General features: G+C 38.7%; 1 protein-coding gene and 1 long non-coding RNA gene across 2 annotated transcripts; one reads left to right on the top strand and one right to left on the bottom strand.

The window, feature by feature from the left end:
• The first annotated feature begins 510 nt into the window (after nucleotides 1-510).
• Nucleotides 511-11,572, top strand: LOC110884321 (histone-lysine N-methyltransferase EZA1). Its single transcript, XM_022132027.2, has 16 exons — nucleotides 511-621; nucleotides 2,993-3,123; nucleotides 3,221-3,385; nucleotides 4,717-4,801; nucleotides 4,915-5,028; nucleotides 5,110-5,157; nucleotides 5,242-5,350; nucleotides 5,540-5,612; nucleotides 6,128-6,239; nucleotides 6,329-6,510; nucleotides 6,602-6,736; nucleotides 9,932-10,019; nucleotides 10,105-10,152; nucleotides 10,444-10,572; nucleotides 10,648-10,725; nucleotides 11,095-11,572. Exons 1-16 carry the CDS (start codon nucleotides 586-588, stop codon nucleotides 11,347-11,349), a joined length of 1,788 nt encoding a protein of 595 aa, XP_021987719.2. The 5' UTR covers nucleotides 511-585; the 3' UTR covers nucleotides 11,350-11,572.
• Nucleotides 11,573-18,485: 6,913 nt separating this feature from the next.
• On the bottom strand, nucleotides 18,486-20,667 carry LOC110884323. The gene is made up of 2 exons (XR_002561057.2): nucleotides 20,377-20,667; nucleotides 18,486-18,695 (listed from the first exon to the last, which is right to left on the bottom strand). It is a non-coding gene; the product is annotated as an uncharacterized LOC110884323 (long non-coding RNA).
• Between the last annotated feature and the right edge of the window lie 3,622 nt (nucleotides 20,668-24,289).

A 24,289-nucleotide genomic window follows, 5' to 3' on the forward strand; every position in this document is an offset into this window, starting at 1 on the left:
CTAACCACCGCCAATGTTTTTGAGCATTAGGTAAACAAAATAGGTAAAATGACGTGGCACTGTTTGATTGGGTGATTTGGGAGTTTACCTATTTAAAGTGTCTAACCACTCCCTACACCCTCACTCACCAGTCACCACACCCAACAATTTCTCTCACAACCCAACAATTTCTCTCAGCTTCTTCACTTCTTCACGCATGAAATAATTGACGCGTTTTAAAGTTCACGCGTCAAAAAACTCGATGGCGGCGGTGTGCTTTTGGATTCCACGCGTAGTGAAGAGGCTATCATAGGACGCCCCGTCCCCCCTTATATTACTAGACCGCTACTCATGTTTATTATATATTTTGATTTAAAATCTAAATGAAAATAGAAATAGAAATAAAATAAGAAACCGTTGCTGAAATAAAGCACAAGAAAAGCGTCTTTAGTGGGCCTACAATTAGTGGACCCCATTAAACCACATGATCCTCAAGTAATAGTGTAATACACACACACTACTCAAGTCTCACAAGAGTCTTCCTTCTTTCACCATTCACCAACTTCACCAACACCGTCACCGTCACCGTCACCGTCACCGTCGATAATGGCTTCCAGATCCACCGGCAACGACTCATCCAAGGTCTATTCTCTATCTCTAAACTTAAACTCTATGCATCTATCGTCTTTTGATTCGTCGAAACCACGTACAATAACCGATCGTTTATAATTTTAAACAATTTCAATCCGACGAATGTATGTTTGTCATTGTTTATGTCAACTGTGTGTTAGATTTATCTGATCGACTATCTCTACAGATTCTAAATTCAGTGTTGATTGAATTTGATTGTGATTGAAGAGAAACATTTTACGTAAATAATTTTTGAGTTAACTGTCATTTTCGTCCCTGTGGTTTGGTCACTTTGGCCATTTCAGTCCATTTTTCAAAAATGCGCCATTTTCGTCCCCCATGTTCTGGAAAGGTGCCATTTCAGTCCAAAAATCATAACCCAGTTAAGTCAGTTAGTAAATAAGGACTGATTGTGAAAATTTGTAACATAAAGGACTGATTGTGTAAATTTGTAACACCACCACCACTAGCCCTGCCACCACCACCACTCCGCTGCCACCACCGCCACCACAGCCACCACCGCCACCACAGCCACTGCCACCACCACCACCACCGCCACCACCGCCACCACCGCCACCACAGCCACTGCCACCACCACCACCACCACCACCACCATCATCACCGTTTCTAAAATACCCTACACCGTGAGATCCCGATGATATAGACTCGATGATGAACGGAAGTGGTGGTGAAGGTGATCGGAGGTGAGGAGGTTGCGGTGCTAACGGTTGGTAGTAGAAATTTGAACGGAGGTTGAAGGTGAACAGAGATCGGAATCGGTGTCGATGTGGGTTGATGAAGTTGCAGGTAGGATGGTGAGATTCGAAGCACAAAGGAAAGTGATGTTGCAGGTTCTAATGGAGATGATATGGTGACTAGAAGATGTGGAGGAACGGTGACTGATGATGATACGTTGATGAAGAACACAGATGATATGTTATTGAATGATGATGAACTTCTGATCGCACAAGCCAGATGATATGTTATTGAATGATGATGATGATACGTTGGCAGTGGCTGTGGTTCGAAGAACTGTTGATGATGATCAACGTGATGATTGACGGTGGTGGCAGTGGCTGTGGTGGCGGTGTGGCTGTGGTTGCGGTGGTGGCAGTGGTGGCTGTGGTGGCGGTGGTGGTGGTGGTGGCGGTGGTGGCTGTGGTGGCGGTGGTGGCTGTGGTGGCGGTGGTGGTGGTGGTGGCGGCTATGGTGGCGGTGGTGGCTGTGGTGGCGGTGGTGGCAGCGGAGTGGTGGTGGTGGCAGGGCTAGTGGTGGTGGTGTTACAAATTTACACAATCAGTCCTTTTATGTTACAAATTTACACAATCAGTCCTTATTTACTAACTGACTTAACTGGGTTATGATTTTTGGACTGAAATGGCACCTTTCCAGAACGTGGGGGACGAAAATGACGCATTTTTGAAAAATGGACTGAAATGGCCAAAGTGACCAAACCACAGGGACGAAAATGGCACTTAACTCATAATTTTTCGTAATGATGTGAGGTAGATAACCGATCGATTATTTGCAGTTTTTGCTTGTTTATGTGAACTATGTGTTAGATATAGTTGATCGATTATCTCTAACGATTATAAGTTTAGTGTTGATTGAGTTTTGATTACGTGATTGAAGAATAACATTTTACGTAAATGATGTAAGATAAGCGATGGATTACTTGTAGCTTTTGCCTGATTATGTGAAGTGTGTGTTAGCGTTGATTTAATTTTGATTAAGTGATTGATGAAAAACATTTTACTTAACTGGTGCTTGTTTATGTGAACTGTGTGTTAGATGTATAGCTGATCGACTGATTCGGTGTTGATTGAATTTTGATTACGCAATTGAAGAAAAACATTTTACGTAAATGACTTTTTTAGAATGATGTGAGATAACCGATCGATTATTTGTAGCTTTTGCTTGTTTATGTTAACTGTGTGTTAGATATAGTTGACAGACTATCTCTAGTGATTCTACATTTGGCGTTGATTAAATTTTATTTACGCGATTGAAGATAAACATTTTGCGTAAATGAGTTTATAGAATGATGTAAGATAACCGATCACTTGTGATTTAGAAATTTTTTTGATCCAAAGAATGTATGTTTGTGTTTGTTTATGTTAACTGTGTGTTAGGTATAGTTGATCAACTGTAACGATTCTACATTTCTATATTTGGTGTTGATTGAATTTTGGTTAAGCGATTGAAGATTAACATTTTATGTGAATAATTTTTCAGAATGATGCAAGATACTATTACCAATCGCTTGTAATTTTGAAAATTTTAATCAGTAGAATGTATGTTTGTGTTTGTTGAAGTAATTGAATTGACTATCGCTAGACATTCTAAATTTCGTGAGTTTTGAATTGTGATTACGCCATTGAAGATAACACCTGCAAAAGATCAAAGATCACTTGCCCAAGATAACAACAATGAAGAAGTTAACATCCCTGTAACCGCCACTCTTCCGATGGTTGAAAAATTCCCACCTTATGTTACTTATGTACATACGACCAGGTGTTTCTTCATTTGACTCTAAGTTACACTCTCTTATTGTACTAAAAGAATCATCATGCTAAATATAGTTTATGAAATACTTTATAACATGGTACAGAAACCAGAAAATGACTGACGAACAGTCGGTCAGAGGGAAACGACATATGTGCTATGATCAAAACAGGAGTGAGGCCATGATCTATATTGATCATAGTGATGAGGAGACTATTTCTCCACGTGAAGAAACTTATGAATTTTCGGAGGGTGAGAAACGTATCATAAGGTAAATATACTTAAGACTCGCCTCATCACTCTAATATTGATCACAATTACCTCCTTTTGTGCAACTGATTTTGTTAACTCGTTCGCCTTTGTAAACATGTAGATGATTATTACATTTGTTAATGGGAAGAAATATAAAACATCATATGAATTTCTGCACTTGTAATCTTTTTTTATATAAAAAATGTTTACAGAAATAATAAAATAATTGTCTGCACCTAGTAGATATCAGTCTGTTACAACTTAATGTCTGCACTTAATTTTTTTCTCTACTCTTTTAAAGTGTTGAGTGCGAAAATTTTATGATCTATTTGTTGTAGTGTCTATGATTATTTTTGTGTTTCATTGTGCTGATTTCTTTTCTGTCTATGACAGTTGGCTATAACTGTTTTTCTAGTTTTATAGTTGGTTCAATATCAAAACAAGGCTCTTGCATTTTCACTTTATGGTAGGGCTGTAAACGAACCAAACGTTCAGTCAACCATTCGGTGGGAGGTTCGTTTATGTTTGTTCATTTAATAAATGAACAAACACGAACAAGAAATTTCGTTTGATAAGTTAAACAAATGAACATGAATAGAGGTTGCCTTCGTTCGTTTATGTTCGTGAACGTTCGGTAATGTGTTCATCTATGTTTGCTCGTTTGTGTTCGTTCTCTAAAGGTTTTTATATGATATATTTTATTTTATTGTTTTTAATTTTTAAAAATTTAAAACAATAGTTATACTATACGCTTCCGCTAGCATCCCTGATGTAACCATTTCAACTTCATTTTGTGTTAAAGCTTGACAAACTTCTTAATTTTTGACTTAATTATCTTTATAATAATTATGTTAACTATGTTCGGATACTTATGTTAAGTACTTGTTTATTTTTGATGGATTCTTTAGATTCTATTTTAAAATGAATAGATAACGTTTGTTTGTGTTCATTTACGTTTGGTTGGTGTTCATGAACAATTCATAAAGAACACAAACAAGAAATCTCGTTCGGTTAGCGTTCGTGAACCGTTCATGAACATGTTCATTCCTAAATGAACGAACGCGAACAAGGCCTTGTTGTTCGTTTACAACCCTACTTTATAGTACCAAAATGAAAGAAACATGGTTATCACTGTTTTTCTATCTTATATTTCTTATCCTGCTAGTAGAGGCTTAGAATATATATGCTGTCCTCATGTTTGGTGTTAATATAGTTCATTCTGTTTGTCGTTCTTTATAACTATATGTATGTATCCTGCTGCTGTACTATCTGGCAAAAGTTTTTAGGTGATAATGTGATATCAGTCCATAATTAATAAATCTTTGCTTCAAACTTCTATTACTTTTTCAGGATGGTTAGTCAAACGATTGAACCAAGTGAGAAAGTGGTTCAAACGTTGGCACGGTCCCTCAGCAGAAGTACTACTGAAATTCGCGTAATTAACTTCTTCCTATGTCTTACCGAGAGACTCGATTTTACTTATTACAGCTATTCCATATGTCATTTACATTGATATATTATTTATTTTCGGTCATCTTTTTTATGCAGGAGGAAATTACCAGGCTCGAGAAAAACGATGAAGAAATGAACCAAAATGTCTTTGATGAAAGCCTTGCCAGTAATATGTATATCTTTGATACTGTGTTCTGCAGACGGTGTTTGGTACTTGATACCGTTTTTCTCATTTCATTACAGTATTTGGTTAACCAACTGTATGCTGATTAAACACTATTTACTTCACAGGAGTTTAATTGTCGTCTCCACGGCACTGGCCAACCTGTAATCTTTCCTGTAAGCATGAGTTACGCTTTCGGAATTGGAAGTTCATCACAACAACCTAAAGTTGCGTATTTTTGTTTGCATGAATATTTGCAGGCTGAAAGATTAGAGGGTCCCGTACTTGTATCTGGACAAGATGAGAAACCTTGCAGTAATCAGTGTTACAAACGCTCATATGAGGATTCCACCATTGGTGCTCATCCAGGTGATTCTGCACGACATTATTTAAAAGAATATATAGTTGGTTTTTTATCATGTTATATAGCGTTTAAATATAATGAAGCAAGCTCTGGATGGGATTTTAAATGACAATCATATACTTTGAAATTAATAAACAGAGCTAGCAAACAAAGGTGATTAGCTGATACATTCGGTTCTTGTTTTGGTGTTTCAGCAGATATAATCACTTGGAAACCACTTGAGAAAGATCTATACTTGGAGGGAGTAAAGATATTTGGAAGAAACAGGTAATGTAATATAGGGTAAAATGAGAACCACCTTGAGTTGTGAGAACCGTAAGAACTTTTACTTCCCGTGCAAGTTTTGCCACTATTTTTTGTACAAAGGTAGATAAAAATGTCACAAACATATCTATTAAAAAAAAAAAAAAAAGAAATTGCCGAGCCGGTATATATTCTCCATTTGAACTGATGTAAATTTGTTTTACAAAACTGTTGACGTCACCCCGCACATTTTTTTACATCAATGTAAATGAAGAATAAATACCGGCTCGGCATTTTTTTTTTTTGTGCAGATGTGTTTGTGACATTTTCATCTACCTTTGTACAAAAAATCGTGGCAAAACTCGCACGGGAAGCAGAAGTTCTCATGGTTCTCACAACTCAAGGTGGTTCTCATTTGAACCGGATCCTACTATATATATGTGTGTGTGTGTGTGCGTGGTTTAATTTACTCCAATTCATATATCATTACACATGAGTTTGCTGTTAACCTTTTTATAAACATTAATTATGAATTGCAGTTGCCTTATAGCAAGGACCTTACTTCCAGGGCTCAAAACATGCATGGAAGTATACACACGCATGCGTAACGATGAACCAACTGGCTCTTCAACCGTTGTTGATCATCCTAAGGTTTTGATGATTATCTTCATGTGAATGCAACTCAACGTGTGTTTAAGGATAAACTAGCATAGTCTAATTTTGATCATTCTGTTAATTAGGATCATGAAAATTTAGCATCATCAGGCGGAAGGAGAGGTAAAAGAAAGAAAGCCGGTGGGCATCCAAGAAGAATTGCCGATGGAAAACAGTCAAACAAACAATATACTCCATGTGGATGCAATGTGTGTGGAAAGGGTTGCCCCTGCTTCAACAATTACACCTGCTGTGAAAAGTATTGTGGGTATGTATGATAGAATACGTCATATGTTGCTAAAATAGATGGTAGAATACGAAGTAACCGATTCTTACACATAATATGATGTTAATTATAGGTGTTTAAAAATCTGCAAGAATCGGTTTAGGGGATGCCATTGTGCTAATAGGAGCCAATGCAGAAGCCAGCAATGCCCGTGTTTTGCAGCCGGGCGTGAATGTGACCCAGATATCTGTCGAAATTGTTGGGTGAGGTAGGTAATTATACATTTAAGGCAGTGGTAATCGGTGTGTATTTAACTAGTGTTCTCTTTTAGTGTGCGTGACTTGATTAAATATTATGTGACTAGTGCAGTTTCCGGTTGTCAGCTGAATTAATCTTTATATGATCGACTTTATTAAATATACAATGATATATCTGCCTGCATATTTCTTCAATTACCTGCTTGCTTACTGATTCATGATCATGTGCTTACATATGGAGTAGATTTTAGAAGTGAAGAGTTTTGGAGTACATGTGTGTGAAAGTGTATGTGTGATACACACATAAACTAGCTTAATAAGGCTTGTGGGTTGAGTTTGAGTATCTCGAGCTTGAGCTCGACTGGACTTAAATCGAGTCTATTCCGAGTATTTTGTAGTCTTGATTAAGTAGTTTGCGAGTTGACTTAACTCATTACAACCCTGAGCTTAAGAAATATGACCATCCCAAGGATCTGAGCGTAAGAAATATGACCATCCGTAGACATGTACATGGATGGGTCCAAACTATTGTTCGTAGTCGTAGTGTGTAAATGGGTTAGACCAAAGTTTTAGGCTTGTATAAGCGTCTGAATTTTTAAATAATATGAATTAATATTTTCTATATAAATATACATAAGGGTGTTTCGATAGCTTATTATATTATGTAAAAGATAAAAAGTCCAAAGCGTTGGGACAAGGTTTATGTAAAAAGATTACACACACTTTTATGATGTTTTTTCAGCATCATCTACATCTTCATTCATAATTTCAACATAAATGTGATTATAAACGCAATGTAGTATTATATATCAACAAAATAATCAGATAATAATAAGCAAAAATTTTGGATTAATTTTATTAATATGCAACCAAACCTTGCTAGGCTTTGACCAGTGTAGCTGACTCAAGTTAAATCATAACATACTTGAAATTCACTCGATTTAGGTCGTAAGTCGAGCTGAGCTAGATCTAAATGAGTAGACTTATAAGTAGAGTTCGGTTATTGAGATACTTGGCTCATAAAACTTATCAAGCTTTTGCTTTTTACATCTTTACCTTTGTGTAATATTTACATATTCACCCTCATATTTTTAAGCAAGTAAGCGAGCTCCATCAAGCTCAAGTCCAGTTTCGAGCTTCGAGGTTTGTAATCAAGCCAAGCTCGATCTTGGCACCATAAAGAATTGATTCACCTCATTTACACCCTTAAACAGCAACATGTTACCACGCGGTCTATGTTAAAAATACCTTATGCGTTGAAACTATGCCTTTTAACTATTTGTGAATCTCTAGTGATCTATCATGTGATCCACTGATCCGTTTGTTTTAGGTTTGGTACTTAGGTAATGATTCACTAAACCGAACCACATAGATCTTGACCTGGCTTTTTTAATCTTGTGTTAAAATGTCAAAGCTAGCACTACTAGACTTTATCAACCCATATGACCTAGTAGTATGGTGATTGTTCCTACAAAAAGTGGTATGAGTTCAAATCTATACAAATACAATGTTAGGTAATATTTAGGTGTAAAACAATTGTTCTTAAGAAAAAATCTAAACTTAATCTAATTATATTAGGCTCTTTAGACCATTGGTAGTGGGCTAACGCCACTCGACAAGTTGCACGTTTAACGGCCCACCCTCCACGCCAGCTCGCCAATTGGGGGCGCCAAAGGGCTTAGGCACCACGGGAATAACGGGCGTAAAGCCCATGTGAGAGAGATAAAAGATAGGGACTACTAACAATCAACCAATCACACTTCTATTTTCTTCTTTTATTTAATTTTTAGTTAACCACTGCACCCTAGTTATTGTATAGTTTATTTATTGCTCCACTGCCTGCATATCATTAACATGACAACAACTTTTACACTTTTTAGTTATTCCACTACACTAGCAAGAAGCTAGAGAAAAACAAACAACCGTTCCAAAAAAAAGTTATCCCACTACACTTAGGCTATGCGGTGTGGAACCACGCCCCATGCCACATCACCCTATAGTGCCCCACACACCGTTTGGGCGCTATGGAGGTTATCGCCAAAAGGATCATGAGCGTTATGGAGAGAGACTTGGGGAAGGGGGGGGGGGTGCATATCCAATCAGATCTCTTTAATTTTTCTTTTTTATGTAGTTAAAGGGGCTTTAAAGAGGGTTTTATCCCACATTATGCAAGTTAATGGTAAAGCCCCACGCTTACGTAACGTAGACGTGGTGTGATAAAGCCCCTAGGGCCTTTATCCCACACCATGCAGTTTTATATAAAATCTTTGGATATTTTTTCTTTTATTTTAAGTAGATGTTATCAAACACCAAATGGAGGTTAACTAAAGGATGCTAGGTTAGGTTCCTTGATATATTTAGATCAACCAAACCGTAAGGCGTAAACCATGTTATCATCATTTATTCTTGTCTAAATACGACATAAATGAAGAAAGTCCAACAAATATGTGTTCATCTTATATTATTGAGTGGATTAGAAGTAGACATTTTTTTTTGTCAAAGTTTAAAACTTCAATGTTGTGATATAAGTAGTTCGAAAAACTTCAATGTTCTTCCTTTCAACTCTAATTAAAGAGTAGCCGAGTTGGTCTAGACCAGACGCCTTGCAGACTTGATTTACCTCACACGTAATGGGCGTTAGGCATTTTGACTTAGGGTGTGGAGGGTTTGGCACGATTTAACCTTCTGAGAAATAGAAAGGACACCACCATTGTCAAAGGTGTTTCTTATGCGTCGCTAGATCAGCTTAGTCTGATCACCGAGCACTTTTGAGCTTGATTCACCTCAACTAAGGCAGTTTAACATAGGCTGCTTGAAGTTTACGGAATTCAACCTTTTTGGGAAATAGAAAAAAAAAAACACCATTTTCTATTAATCAAGGAGAATCAAATTCTTTGAAGGATGATACATTTCACTTTATGCTGTAACCAACCTACAAGATTCACATCCCATTCTCTAATTCTTTTGTGTTTAAACTTTGAAAGTTGTTTTGATTGAAATAATTGTGTTTTGCCATGTCATGTACTAACAGAGCGTTCAATATTCTAGTTTCTTTTTTTTTTTTTTGGCGGATCGACAAAAACGATCTGACCCTGATATAGGAACAGAATGGTGTCAGCCTGCCTGAGGATATTATGTGTACAATACATGCTACTTTCTTATTTTGAAATGTGATATAAACTTACTTGACCGTTAAAACATTGCAGTTGTGGTGGTGGGTCACTAGGTGAGCCCCAAAGAAGAGGACAAGGGCAATGTGGTAATATGAGGCTCTTTCTAGGGCAACACCAGAGGGTCAGCACTTTTTTTATCCCTTGATAACAACACTATTATTATTATCAATGTATAAAAAACTTTTACAAAATTCTTTTATCCTTAGGTTCTGATGGGTAAATCTGATGTTGCTGGTTGGGGAGTATTTATGAAGGTAATACAAATCAAACACCCTATCTTGTTGGCGCGAAGCACACTCAGGGCGATTTGTTGGGCCCAGGGTTTTATTTGCGACTAGGCGCGTCCGGGCGCTCGCTTTAATAACTATGGCATGAACTAACCTGAAGCATTGTTATTAAAGGCGCGAGGCGCACTCAGGGCGATTTGTTGGGCCCGGGGCTTTATTTGCGCCTAGGCGCGCGTGGGCGCTCGCTTTAATAACTATGCCTGTTGGTTTTAGATTCATAGGCTTAAATAAAAAAATTTATTGGTTATTTGTCTTTAGAACACCATTGAGAAAGACGAGCATCTCGGAGAATATACAGGTGAACTGATCTCACAGGAAGAAGCAGATCTCCGAGGCCAGTTATATGATCGTGTTAATTCGTCTTTCCTTTTCAACTTGAATGATCAGGCAAGTCTTTTTTTTAGCAATCGCGATTTCGTATATAAATAGTATCCGAACTCAAATCAAGTTGTATGTATGCAGTATGTCATTGATGCTCTTCGTCTAGGGAACAAACTCAAATTTGCTAATCACTCACCAAATCCCAACTGTCATGCCTCGGTATGTGTCTTTGTTTTTGTTTTTGAGTTTGCTTGTTTAAACAGCTTATCTACTTATCGTGTTATTTAAAGCCTGACAAAACATACGGGTCATGTCAGCTAACAGGTCAAAACGAGTTCGGGTCAAAGAAGTTCTGACCAATGGGCTCAGGTTGAAATGGGTCATTAAAGAAAAAAATATATATCAAACTGGTTCCACCCGATGAATTTTTAAAAGTAGATAAAATATTTTTGTATTTTTTGATACAAGACAATTATTTATGTGTTATAAACTATAAAGTGATTTTAATAATGTGACTATGTGTTAAACAAACTTTAAATAAGCAATCAATGCCAAACACTCGTCCTGAAACCAATTCATTATGTGCAGATAATAAAAGTGGGAGGAGATCATCATGTCAGCATATTTGCCAAAGAGCGAATTCAAGCGGGTCAAGAAATCTTTTATGATTACTGTTACGAACCTGAGCAGTCACCTTCTTGGGCTCGTAAACCCGATGATGCAAACAGAGGCCCGTCCAGTGCTCCTCATGCCAGATCAAAGAAGCCACAACAAGCTGATCCGAAAGAAGGCCCTTCGGTTCCTCCTCAAGCTAAATTTAAAAAACCACGACCACACCGTTAAAAAACCTTTTTTCTTCGGTTTGGCGTGTGTTGTCATAAACCTAGGTTTTAGGTGATACATTAGATATCTTTCAGCTTCTTGCAGGATTGAATTTCTTACTTTTATTATCGCTTAGCTTTCAAATGTCGACATTTTATGAAGTCAACAAGATTATGTGAACTTGCTCAAAGAGAGCAACTATGTTTCTTCATGGAATTGACTATACAGATATGATATATTTTAAGTATTAGTTCTAGGGCTGTCCAAAGAGCTCGCTCGGAAAAAGCTTGCTCAATATTTTAGAAATCGAGCCAAGCTCAGCTCGGTTGGTAACGAGCCGGACTGGTTCTTTTTGGCTCGGCTCGGTCAGATTATTATATACAAGCTCGGTTAGTAACGAGCCGGCTCGTTCTTTTTGGCTCGGCTCGGTCAGATTATTATATACTAAAGATTGGTATCAATTGTATATTGATTGTAATTGTAATTGTGTGTATGATACAATGTAGGACAAGATATATATAGATATTCTAGACCTAATCTAGTTAAGGTAATACAATTAGCGCCAGCTGTATTAATATTCAGTCTAATATTCCCCCGCAAGCTAAGGCCGGGGACCGACTCTTAGCTTGGACTTCAGAAAGAGAAAGCGATCTGATGGCACTGGCTTTGTGAAGACGTCAGCGATTTGATCATTTGTAGAGATATGTTGAACACGTAGTTTTCCTTGAGCAACCTTTTCACGAACGAAGTGAAAGTCAACTTCAACGTGCTTTGTTCTAGCATGAAAGACAGGATTAGCGGATAAGTATGTTGCCCCCAAATTGTCACACCATAAGTTTGGAACAGAATGCATGGGAACTCGAAGTTCTGCCAGTAATGATTCAAGCCACGTTAATTCTGCCACCGTATCAGCCATGGCTTTGTACTCCGATTCTGTAGATGACCTCGAGACAGTCTTTTGTTTTCTTGCAGACCAGGAGATGAGATTTGATCCAAGATAGATAGCATAGCCCCCTGTGGAACGACGATCATCAGGGCAACCTGCCCAATCAGCATCGGAGTAGGCACTCAAGGTATTGAAATGAACATCCGTGTAGGCATGCAAAATAGAGGATGCAGATCGGGTAATGACAAGACCCTGATCGGCAGTTCCATGAAGATATCTCAAAATACGTTTAACTGCGGACCAATGATTTTCAGTGGGAGCATGCATAAATTGGCAGACCTTGTTAACTGCAAAAGTAATATCAGGACGTGACAAAGTAACATACTGTAGTGCCCCCACCATTTGTCTATATCTAACCGGATCATCAAAAGGAGACCGGTCACCAAGAGAGAGAGGAGCAGTAGTGTTGCATGGCGAAGGAACTGGTTTCGCCTTGGAAAGAGATGCCCTGACCAATAGATCATTAATGTATTTTCTCTGAGATAGGATAATATTAGAACCTCGGCGAGCCACTTCAATACCTAAAAAGTAGGATAAGGGCCCCATATCTTGTATTGCAAATGTATGGCTCAGACTGTTGACCACGTTATTGATGGCAGCATTGTTATTCCCTGTCAAGATAATATCATCAACATATACCAGCATATACATGAGAGTCCCGTGAGAGGAATAAATAAACAGAGAGGGATCCGTCTTAGACCCTTTGAAGCCAAGAGACAGCAATGCGGAAAATAGCCGCTCAAACCAAGCACGGGGTGCTTGTTTCAGACCATACAAAGCCTTATGAAGGAGGCACACATGGGCTGGTCTAAGTGGGTCAACGAACCCTTGGGGCTGTTTTAAATAGACCTTTTCTTTCAAGTCTCCATGTAAAAAGGCGTTTTGCACGTCTAGTTGTCGTAGCAGCCACTGTTTGGTAACCGCTAGAGAAAGGACAACTCGAATGGTGGTAGATTTGACCACAGGACTAAATGTTTCTGTGTAGTCAATACCAGGTTGCTGATTGAAGCCCTTAGCCACCAGGCGCGCTTTGTAGCGCGTAATTGTTCCATGTTGATCACGCTTGACTTTGTAAACCCATTTGCAGTCAACAATATTAGCATTAGGTGGAGATGGTACCAGTGTCCAAGTGCCATTCCGTATAAGGGCCGAATATTCATCTGCCATAGCCTTACGCCAATGAGAATCTGTGTTGGCAGTGGCGAAGGTGGTGGGTTCGGTGGTGGAGGGAGATGGAGTGGAGGGAGATGGAGTGGTATGAAAGGATGAGGGATTGTATGGCTTGGATTTTTTAGGGTTTTGTCGTAAGTTAGATGGACGAGAGCGGTGGGTGGGTTGAGATGGTTCAGTGGTGGTGTTAGTTGGTGGTAGAGGGAGAGGAGTGGGAGTGGGATCAGATGGTGAGGAGGATGTCGGTTGAGGATCGACATTCTGGTGTGTTTGGGAGTATTTTTCAAAGGCAGGGATGGTGGGACGGGTGTTAGTTTGGCAAGAGTAGGTTTGAGGTGGAGGGGTGGGAGGTGTAAGGTGATTGTCGACAGGAGGGGATGGAGGTGGCTGGGTAGGGAAATCAGGTGTAGGAGTAGGAGTAGGAGTAGGTGTAGGGTATGAGGATATGTACGGGCTAGAATCGGGTTGTGAAGAAGGTGAAGGAATAGAGGGTTGAGCTTTGAAAGGAAAAGAGGTTTCATTGAACCGAACATGACGGGCAATGTAGATGCGTTCGGAAACGGGATCAAAGCATCGGTACCCGTGATGAGATGTGCTGTATCCAAGAAAGATACAGGGGATGGACCGAAAATCCATCTTGTGTGGATTGTAAGGACGCAAATAGGGATAACATTGGCAGCCAAAGACACGAAGAAAGGAAAAGATTGGTTTCCGTTTAAAAAGGTGTTCAAACGGTGAGACGATGTAATTGGAACGTGACGGCATACGGTTTATGAGGTAGACAGCAGTTTCAAATGCAAAATGCCAAAACCGTTGTGGTGTATCCGACTGTGCCATGAAAGTGAGACCGGTTTCAACAACATGACGATGTCGTCGTTCAACGACACCGTTTTGTTCACTTGTGTGAGGGCAAGATAGGCGATGTATGATGCCTATGGAGAAGAAAAAGGTAGAGAGGTTCCTGAACTCCCCTCCCCAATCGGTTTGGACAGTTTTTAGTTTGGTTGAAAACTGTCTTTCAGCCATAGTGACAAATTGTTTAAAGGTTTCAAAGACATCAGATTTTCGTTTTAATGGAAACAGCCACATAAATTTAGAGAAATGGTCTAACACATAATAAAAAATAGTTATGACCATCGAAAGACGGGACAGGTGCGGGTCCCCAAACATCACAAAACACTAAATCAAGAACATGTGAACTTTTGTTTTCAGAAGATGACAAATGTAATTTTGTAGATTTTCCAATGGAACAAGAGTCACAATGCAAAACAGAATCTTTATTGGAAACTGGTAAACAATATTTAGAAAGCATAGAATGAAAAAGCTGGGAGTGTGGATGTCCCAATCTTTGATGCCATGTAGAAGCCGGTGCACGGGTTGTTGAAAAAGCGACTTTTGGGATTGGTTGATTTTTGGGAAGATGAATTTTGTAGAGCCCACCGTCACTTGGACCCATGAGGAGGGTAGTGCGTGTAAACATGTCCTTCACAGCAAAAAAGTTAGAGTGAAATTCAAAGAAGACATGATTATCGTGACAGAATTTTTGAACAGAGAGAAGGTTTTTCTTAATTTCAGGCACATGTAAGATGTTGGTTAATTGAAAGGTTTTGTTGGGTGAGTAAAATTGTTTAGAACCAATATGTAAGATGGGAAGAGGAGTACCATTGCCAACATGTAGATTGTCTTCACCGTAGTAGGGCTCGGCAGAGTCAAAATCCGTCATATCCGGAGCGACATGGTTACTAGAGCCGGTGTCAGGGAGCCATTGAGAGGATGCTTGTGACCGAGTGTCGGCATAATAAGCCGAGGGCTGCCTGGACCGGAAGGTAGATGGGTCGCGGTTCGGGCATTGAGAAGGAAGATGGCCAATTCCGCACCTGTTGCAAGTGCCATAAACAGTATTCTGGTTAGATGCCCAACTAAACTGACCTGGATTAGGGCGAAAACCTCCACTTCCTTGGCTGCGATTCTGATGTGATCCACGTCCACGTCCCCTGTTGTAATTGTTGCCACGTCCACGCCCTCGATTTGTATAGAAAGCCGCTGGTCCAACAGCGTTTGAGGACGAGGAGGGCATGGTAGTAGCGGGCTGAAGTTGCAGCCCTAGTTTGGAAACAAGCTGTTGAAGGGCCTGCATTGTATCGGTGGGAAGAGAAGGATTCTGACTGCTGGAGGTTGTAAAAGCCTGCGCTGGACCAACCTCCGGGCTGATTTCTTGATCATGTACTCATAGTCTGCTAAAAGACTAGGGAGTTCAGAAAAGACAGCCGTGAATTGACGTGTTACCAAGTTTTGTTTAATCGGGTTGTATTCATCGCGGAGACCCGAAACCACAAGCATCACAATGTCTTTGTCTGACATTGGAGATCCGATGTTTGCTAGGGCAGAGGCATACTCTTGTGCCCTAGCAAGATATGCACCATAAGTTTCATCGCCCTTCATTTGTATCTTCATCAGCTGAGTTTTGAGGGTAAATTCTCGTGACGCAGTATGCGGTGCATAAGCGCGTTCAAGAGCAAGCCAGAGATCATGAGATGTTGTACCTTGTACGTGTTGGAAAGATGCTTCAGAAATAGTTGACATCAGCAGCATACGAATGTGTGCATCGTTGGAAATCCAAGCCGTGTAACTAGGGTTAGGAGTGGAGGCTGCTGCAGTTGTCTCCTTTCCAGTGGCAGCAGGTGGCTGGATCAGGGGTTCTGGACAGAGTATTGTGCCATTGACATAACCAAACAACCCGTTTGTAGTGAGAAACGGCTGGATCATGGCCTTCCAATAGCCATAGTTGGTCGGGGTGAGAGTAAACCCGAACTTGTGGGAGTTGTGTGTGGTTTTATCAGTAGAGGAGAAGGGCTCAATCAAAGACATTCTGATTGTTTCGATAAAGAACAGAAAGAACAGGGGCTGATCGAAAATCACAGCAGAGGCTGTGATGATGTCGGCTATAGAGAGACTAGGGTTTTCCTAGCTCTGATACCATAAAGATTGGTATCAATTGTATATTGATTGTAATTGTAATTGTGTGTATGATACAATGTAGGACAAGATATATATAGATATTCTAGACCTAATCTAATTAAGGTAATACAATTAGCGCCAGCTGTATTAATATTCAGTCTAATATATACATATAATATAGGTGGGTAGTTGGATATCTATGGCATATTTGGGGGTTAACTAGGAAGCTAATGACCTTATTTTGTTATCATCATACTCGGTAAATCCCACCAATAGCAAAGCTAAGGTAGGGTCTGAGGAGGGTAAGATGTAGACAGCCTTACCTCTACCCCGTAGGAATAGAGAGGCTGCTTCTAGTGAGACCCCTGACTTGATAGTAGTTTTGCATCAAGCCTTGGACATAAGGCACATAACACTTAGCAATTGGGACAAAAGCCGATTAGTGCATGCAACCCTTGTCTTTCGGCTATCAACGCCACCACATGATGGATGATTAACCGTCTCTCGCTTTTTAACGTTATTTTCACGAAATTAGTAAAATAACGTTAAAATTAGTGCACTTTCACTTTTGCCCCCGAGGGCCCACACATATATACATTATATGTGCATACCGCAAGCGGGGCGTAAATGACCTTATTTTGTATTTTGTTAAAATTTGAAACTTATTTTGTATTTGGTTGAACTTGATTTTGGCTTATTAAAGATATATTGAGAGATATTTTAGACTATTGAGTTCTGAAAGCTATGTATTAATTCTTCTCTAAAACTTAAACCTAACCAAGCCGGGCCGAGCCAGCTCGTTTAAAAACCAAGCCGAGCTCAGATTTTCAGCTCGGCTCGTGAGTCATGAGCAACCATAATTAGTTCACTGAATGTACCTTCTTTTTTTCTTGTAATTGTAAACTGTAGACGAACATACAGTATTTGATTCTGTACATCTGAACTCCAATGGCTGCAAGCTTACCCTTTTAAAGCAGTACCAACTTTTCTTCCACGAATTGATGGATGACCATCGTTTCTGTAATCTGACAAATTCGTTATATTTTCCAAACAGCTGCTTTAGACCACCTGTAGTGGGCGTTTTCTCCCCCCAAAAACGCCCGGTCACCACTCCCGCCAGCGTTTTCCGGCGTTATTTCCAATAAACCCCCCTCCAGCGTGATTTGAAACACGCTGATCTTCAATTTGTTTGGCCAATGAGGTTATTCCATGTCAAATACAATTAATTTTAAATTTAAAAAAAAATAATAATAATTGGGTAATGATTCGTTGGGCATTATTCCACTACGCCCCTTTTGTAAAAACGCCCAATAATGCCCCCTTGCTGACTGGACTGCCACATGGCAGAAAACGCCCAAGGGTGGGGGCATTATTCACTAAACCGTTTACTACACATGGTCTTATAATCTTTTAAACAATCATACTTTGTTAACTGATCTTGTGAATTTTATACTGGTAAATGCAAATAAAAGATTAATTTCATATACATCAGTCTGATTCACGAAACGTTCACTGTGTAAACATATAGGAAAACAACATTATTTTGCACAAAATTTAGGTTAACCATATTTAAAATTAGACTATTTTCATGAATTATCGAAACTAGATTTAATGAAACTCACGAGGTGAGTATACTGGTTTCATGATTTACATACTTACATTATTAAGTTACTATGCATATTAAAACAATTAAGGGGAAGTTCAGTTTAGAAATGTAATAAATGATTAAGGCTGTTCAACAATCAAGGTGTTTGGTAAATGTAATTATACAAGATACATGAAAGAAAATGGAAATAACTTCATGAAAAAGGGCAGACATGAATCCATTGCAAGCGCTAAAATCAGAAACTTTCAAAAATGACTACCAACAGTTTGACTTGTTATAAAGTCAAACTGACACCTTTGACTTGAAACGCTTGTTTGACATTATAATGGGTATAATCATCACATTTTAGTATCTTTAGCATACTGAACCGGCAAACATAACCATAACCGCTTTGGTTCAGCCGGTATTAACACTATACAAAAAATTTAGCATAACTTAATATATTTAAAAATACGTAAGTTCGGTGTATTAATGGAATACAAAAATCACTTTTAACATAACTTATCATAACACAACAGCATGAATACGTCTACAGAAATCACTTATCATGCATGAGCATTTTAAAAACGTACAACATCATGTGATCCAACCCAAAAGAGTAAAAATAACAAAATCAATAGAACGCACCTTTAGCTCTTCTCGATTTGGCGACAAACAATATGTCTACCTCTTACTTCATTTGTCCTACTGTAATTGTAACGAAACATTTACCTGCATTAGTTCACGTCACAACATGCCATAAGCAGCTCTAAGTTGATTGGTCAAGTGTTTTTCTACATAAAATATGGAAGCTAATTAACATCCTTACCTTTTCACATAATTTCATCTCAATCACGATTATACCGGATTTCATATGCTCTTTCTAAAACAGTGATGCTGAATTCGTCTATAATGAAATTATTATAAAATTATTATAAAATTGAGGATGGTTTATTTACATTTGCGGACGTTGAAACATTGTTCGTAAAAGTTTGTTTATTTTTTAATGTAGTCTATATTTATATAAAATAAAATAAAAAAATTTAAGCGAGTGTAATGTATTACACCTTAGTGCTTCTTTTGTTTCCATCTATACGTTTGAGTTCATTTGTGTGTTGTTAATGTTTGATTATAGCCCTACAAATTAACATTTTCTAAGCATTCCAAAAGACTTTTAAAATTGGAGCATGTTTACGTTTCGTTTCGTTTAAATCAAACAGTCTGAGCATGTTTAATATGTTGTGTCACTGCATACATCATCACCTATTACTCATCTTGATAATATATAGATAAACATCAACATTTAATACAGATGTTAAAGATAAATACCCATTTCTTCAACACAAACAAAATACAAAATAGCAACAAAAAAAGATCAAACAACTAATGAGAAGAAGAAACAATGTATACAGAGAGCACGAGCAATCCAGTGTTGTTAGCCTCCATATAACAAACAAGTCAAACATCAAAACTCAACAAAATGATGGATAAAAACATATAAATTTAGCTTTTGATTCTAACATGTTTCTGGTGATGGGAGCGGCGTGTTTTAAGACTAGAGTTACAAAATAAGGAAAGAAAAAGAAAAAGAAAGTAGGGATTTTTAACTTTTACGCACTCAGAAATACGACCGAAACTTTAGAAAAGAAACATTATACAGCATCTTTTTTAGGTAAGTTATGTTAGGTGATCCTCATAGCGCATTGCATCTAGGGGTTATTAGACAACTCTATAAGTAGGGATTATGAATAGTAAACCATTATTAAAACAGAACCCTCAAAAACTTCTAAACGAATATAGGAACCAAATTTAACGAGACAAATTACTATAGCTAGGTTTCATACAGTTTGAGGTTATCCGGATTTTGTTTCTTAGTGGGACCATCAATGTGCGATGCTATATATGAAAATATCATCTTGAAGAGCCCCTCCTAACAATGGTAATAATTCATTTTTTTAGTAATGGCTAACCCTTACATAAATGTCATGCTGTAGTGCTATACAACTTCAGCTCCACACCCAATGAACTAAATCAACTACATAGAGGAAATATTTGCATGTAAAATGACCCCTATATAATCATATATATACTCTTTTCGGATCTTTAAAGACACTGACTAACTAACAAACATAACATGGAATGATAACTGATTCAATAAACAATCATATATCATCCATTAGCATAATAACCATAATCTAACAAACAGTAGGTAATGCTGAAGGTATCTGAGTGTTTAGCATATAAAATAATGGCCCTACCTAAACAATCATATATTCATTGGGGTTTATAATCATAATCATATACAATTACTTGACGACCCATAAATAAATAATCACATAGAATACTGAAACCCTAAATCAATCAAAGACAGTGATTTTAAAGACGGTACCTTTGGAATGCGACAATCATCATATAATCTTGAATTTTTATCCAAATTGAAACCCATTAGAGGAAACGTTGAGGGGGGGTCTTGGTGAATTTAAAGAATTGGGTTTGACTCAATCAAGGAAACGTGTTAGTGGATTCCAACGGAAGGGTTTCTTGATTCATAATCGAATAACTGAAGAAGAGCAATGAAAAGAGGAGGATTTTTGGGCCTTTTTTTCTATTTGAGAAAAATATGTTTTATGCCAACACCTTGACCTTTGATATAGTGATATGTTGTCCAGACTAGACTAGGGGTGGTGGGCAGGGAAATCGAAATAACCATAACCGAAATAAAAAGGGTCCTAATAAATCCACATAGTATCATCTTATTCTAATATGATTGATACGGGCCGTATAAGGCCCGTATAGAATAAAGTGAACCGACAAAGGCTACTCAGTTCACTTTATTCTATACAGGCCGTATAATCTTATACGGCCCGTATCAACCATGTTAGAATAAGATGATACTGTGGTCGTATATATATTATACGGCTACTTTATACGGGTCGTATATATCTATACGGCTCGTATACAATGAATTTCCTTTATTTTATTGTTTTATTACTATTTGACGCGACGTATTATTCCTCGATTCACGTGCGAGTAGACGTAAGATTCTCTGATTCGATGTTATATTCCTCGATTCTCGTGCGAGTTATGTGATTAGACGTTAGATTACTCGATATTCGTGCGAGTTATTTGATTCGACGTTAGATTCCTCGATTCACGTGTTAATCATTTGAAACGATGGAATATTCCGTAAAATTCTCTATATAAACGACACTAATTTCATTCATTTTCATTCAACTTCTATTCGTTTCTTCTATTTTTCTCTGTATTCAAATTATTTACGCTATAATGTCGGGTTGGGGTAACTTTTTTAATGTGTTTGATAACGAGGCGAATCAGGGGAGTTATTATAACAATGAAGATAACAAAGCGGGCATGTTTGATCTGAATGCTCCGTTCGATCCCATTCTTGCGTCTGATGCAGGTCAGGATACTTGGGGTTTGGATGCAATTCAGCCTAATTATGCTGGTTATTATCCATCGCAACACCCGGTTAATTTTGAAGACCCTCCTGTTATTTTTGGACCACCGACTGATAGTTCTCAGTCTCCTCCCATAAGTGATGGACCGCCGGAGGGTCCAAATGCTGACCAGGAACATAGTGAGTTTCAAAACAAGAAGGTATAACATTTAATTATACGTTTATTTGTTGTACGTTAACTATTTTAGTGTTTTTACGTTTGATGTTGTTTTTATTAAAACCTTAGATTAGGGTTGCTCAACGGGTCGTGTTCGCGGGTTGGTGGGTTCAACCCGACCTGAACCTGAAAATTTTACACAAACCCGAACTCGACCCGAACTCGAAAATCGTACCATACACAAGAACCCGAACACGACCCGAACTTTCATGGGTTGACCCGAACACGACCCATTAAACCCTAATTTTTTTATTTTTTTCTGAAATTAATATATTAAAGTTAAAATTTACTTAAAAAACACAAATATATATATATATATATAATAATATCATATTTAAATTATGAAATCTATGTTAATATATAGTATAAATGTGTAACGGGTCAACCCTCCAACCCGACCATGTTGACCCGAACCCGACCCGTTAACCCAAACGAGTTCGCAGGTTCAACCTGAAACTGACCCGAACTCGTTTATACTAAAGCTAAACCGATTGGTTAATCATTAATTGACACATATAAGTGTTTTCGTTAGGAATTCGCTAGCATGGATGAATTGGTAGAGTGGTGTAGAGACGTTGGACGCGTAAATGGCTACGCCCTCGTCATCAAACGCACCATCTACGATAAACAGGGTAGCGGTCAGCCGTTAAAAATCTGGCTTACGTGCGATTGTGCCGGCGAGTACAAATCAACAGCCACGGTCAGACGCAGCGGGACCAGGAAAACCGGTTGCAAGTTCCAACTGATCGGGGCATACAAAAAGAGGTTAGGTTATTGGGATCTAAGGGTTGAGGAAGCTAAACATAACGACGAACCATTTCTGTATCCAGAGGGTCATCCGTCCCTAATGAGGTTGACTCCATCAAAAGAGAGGACAGTGGAGCAAATGACGCATCAGAACATAAAACCACGAGACATTTTTGTTGCCATTAAAGAACAGAACCCCCATAATGTCTCAACAAGAAACACCATATACAATGCTCGGGCCAAATTGGGTCGAATGGAACAAGTCGGCGAGACTCCAATGCAGATACTTTTCAACCGGTTGGAGAAGGTTGGGTTTGTTTTTTACCATAGAACATCTCAAAACGGCGAACGGGTCGAGGATGTTTTCTTCATCCACCCGGAGTCGAACATGTTGTGGCGCGCTTTCCCGCATGTGTTGCTTATAGACGCCACCTACAAGACGAATCGGTACAAAATGCCGCTAGTCCAGATTATCGGTGTTACATCCACGTTGATGTCGTTTTGCATTGCTCATGCGTTCGTAAGCAACGAGAAACAGGAAAACTTCACATGGGTTCTACAGAGGTTGAAACACTCATTAGACAGTGTTATGGAACCCCGTGTAATAGTAACCGATATAGATCGCGCCCTAATGAACGCATGTGCAACCATGTTTCCCAGGGCTAGACATTCATTGTGTATGTGGCACATACAGCAAAACATCTTCAAGCATTGCAGGCAAAGCTTTAAAACAGAGGATAAAGGGGGGAGGTTTCTTTACAAGTGGGGCGAGCTAATTAACTCAACGACCGATCTTGACTACAACTACTGGTACGAGCGAATACGATCAAACTTGCCACGCAAAAAAACCGACGGTAAGTTTTATATAATTTTTGTTTAATAATCGTATTTATTTGACTTGTCTTAACTGCACTTGACTTTGATTACAGAGATTATGAACTATTTGGATTCAATCTGGTTACAACCATATAGAGACCGGTTTGTTTCGTTCTGGAGCGACCAACATCTGAACTTCGGTCAAAATACAACAAACAGGGCAGAGGGTTAACATGCCCTTTTGAAGCAGTACCTAGGCGACTCTAATTACACCCTGGAGAAAGTGGTACCACTTATCGATAAGCTCATAAGAAACCAGGTGACAGAAATCAAAGGCAGCATTGAAACAAGCAGGAGCCGAACATTGGGTCATCATAATAAACCAATATTTAATCTCCTACTAAAGAAGGTTTCACATGCCTGCCTAGAGTTGATATCAGACGAAATAAATGAAATAGAAAAATTAAAGTTATATAACCGTACATGCGCGTGCCGTTTGTATACAAGTTGTGGGTTGCCGTGCGCGTGTCGGTTGGAACCGTATACAACGAATGGTAATACATTATTCGACCAACCACATTTTATAATCATAGCCTTTCATCACGCAAAATCTTATTGACGTTTTATGTTGTTTGTTGATATGTTTCTTAGGTCAAATGATCCCGTTGGAGTTGATAGACCCTTTTTGGAGAAAGTTAAATTTGGACTCCATAGTCGAACCGAGCAAGGTGGACTCTTTAGACTTAGACGGCGAATTTGCGCTTCTCAAACAACTTTTAAGTGCTCAGCCGAGAGAACTCAAGAAAAACTTGATTCAAAAGATGAAGGAGTTGGTACAACTCAATAAGACGAAGCTTAAACACCCAGTTGTGCAAAAAAACGCACGGGGTCGTCCAACTTTAAAAGCTCAGCAACAAAGGAAGGATGATTCGTTTACGGAGCCTTCAAGACACAGCTTTTTTACAACGCAGGACCAGTATAGTGATTCACAAGATGGGTTTGGCACACAAGAGTCAACGATCGAACCTACCAGGCACAGCTCGTTTGTCGAGTCACAAAGTTATTGTACTGAAACACCTATGTTCTTCAGTGAGATAGCGAAAG

Source organism: Helianthus annuus, chromosome 10, assembly GCF_002127325.2.
Source record: "Helianthus annuus cultivar XRQ/B chromosome 10, HanXRQr2.0-SUNRISE, whole genome shotgun sequence".
Taxonomy (NCBI): Eukaryota; Viridiplantae; Streptophyta; class Magnoliopsida; order Asterales; family Asteraceae; genus Helianthus; species Helianthus annuus.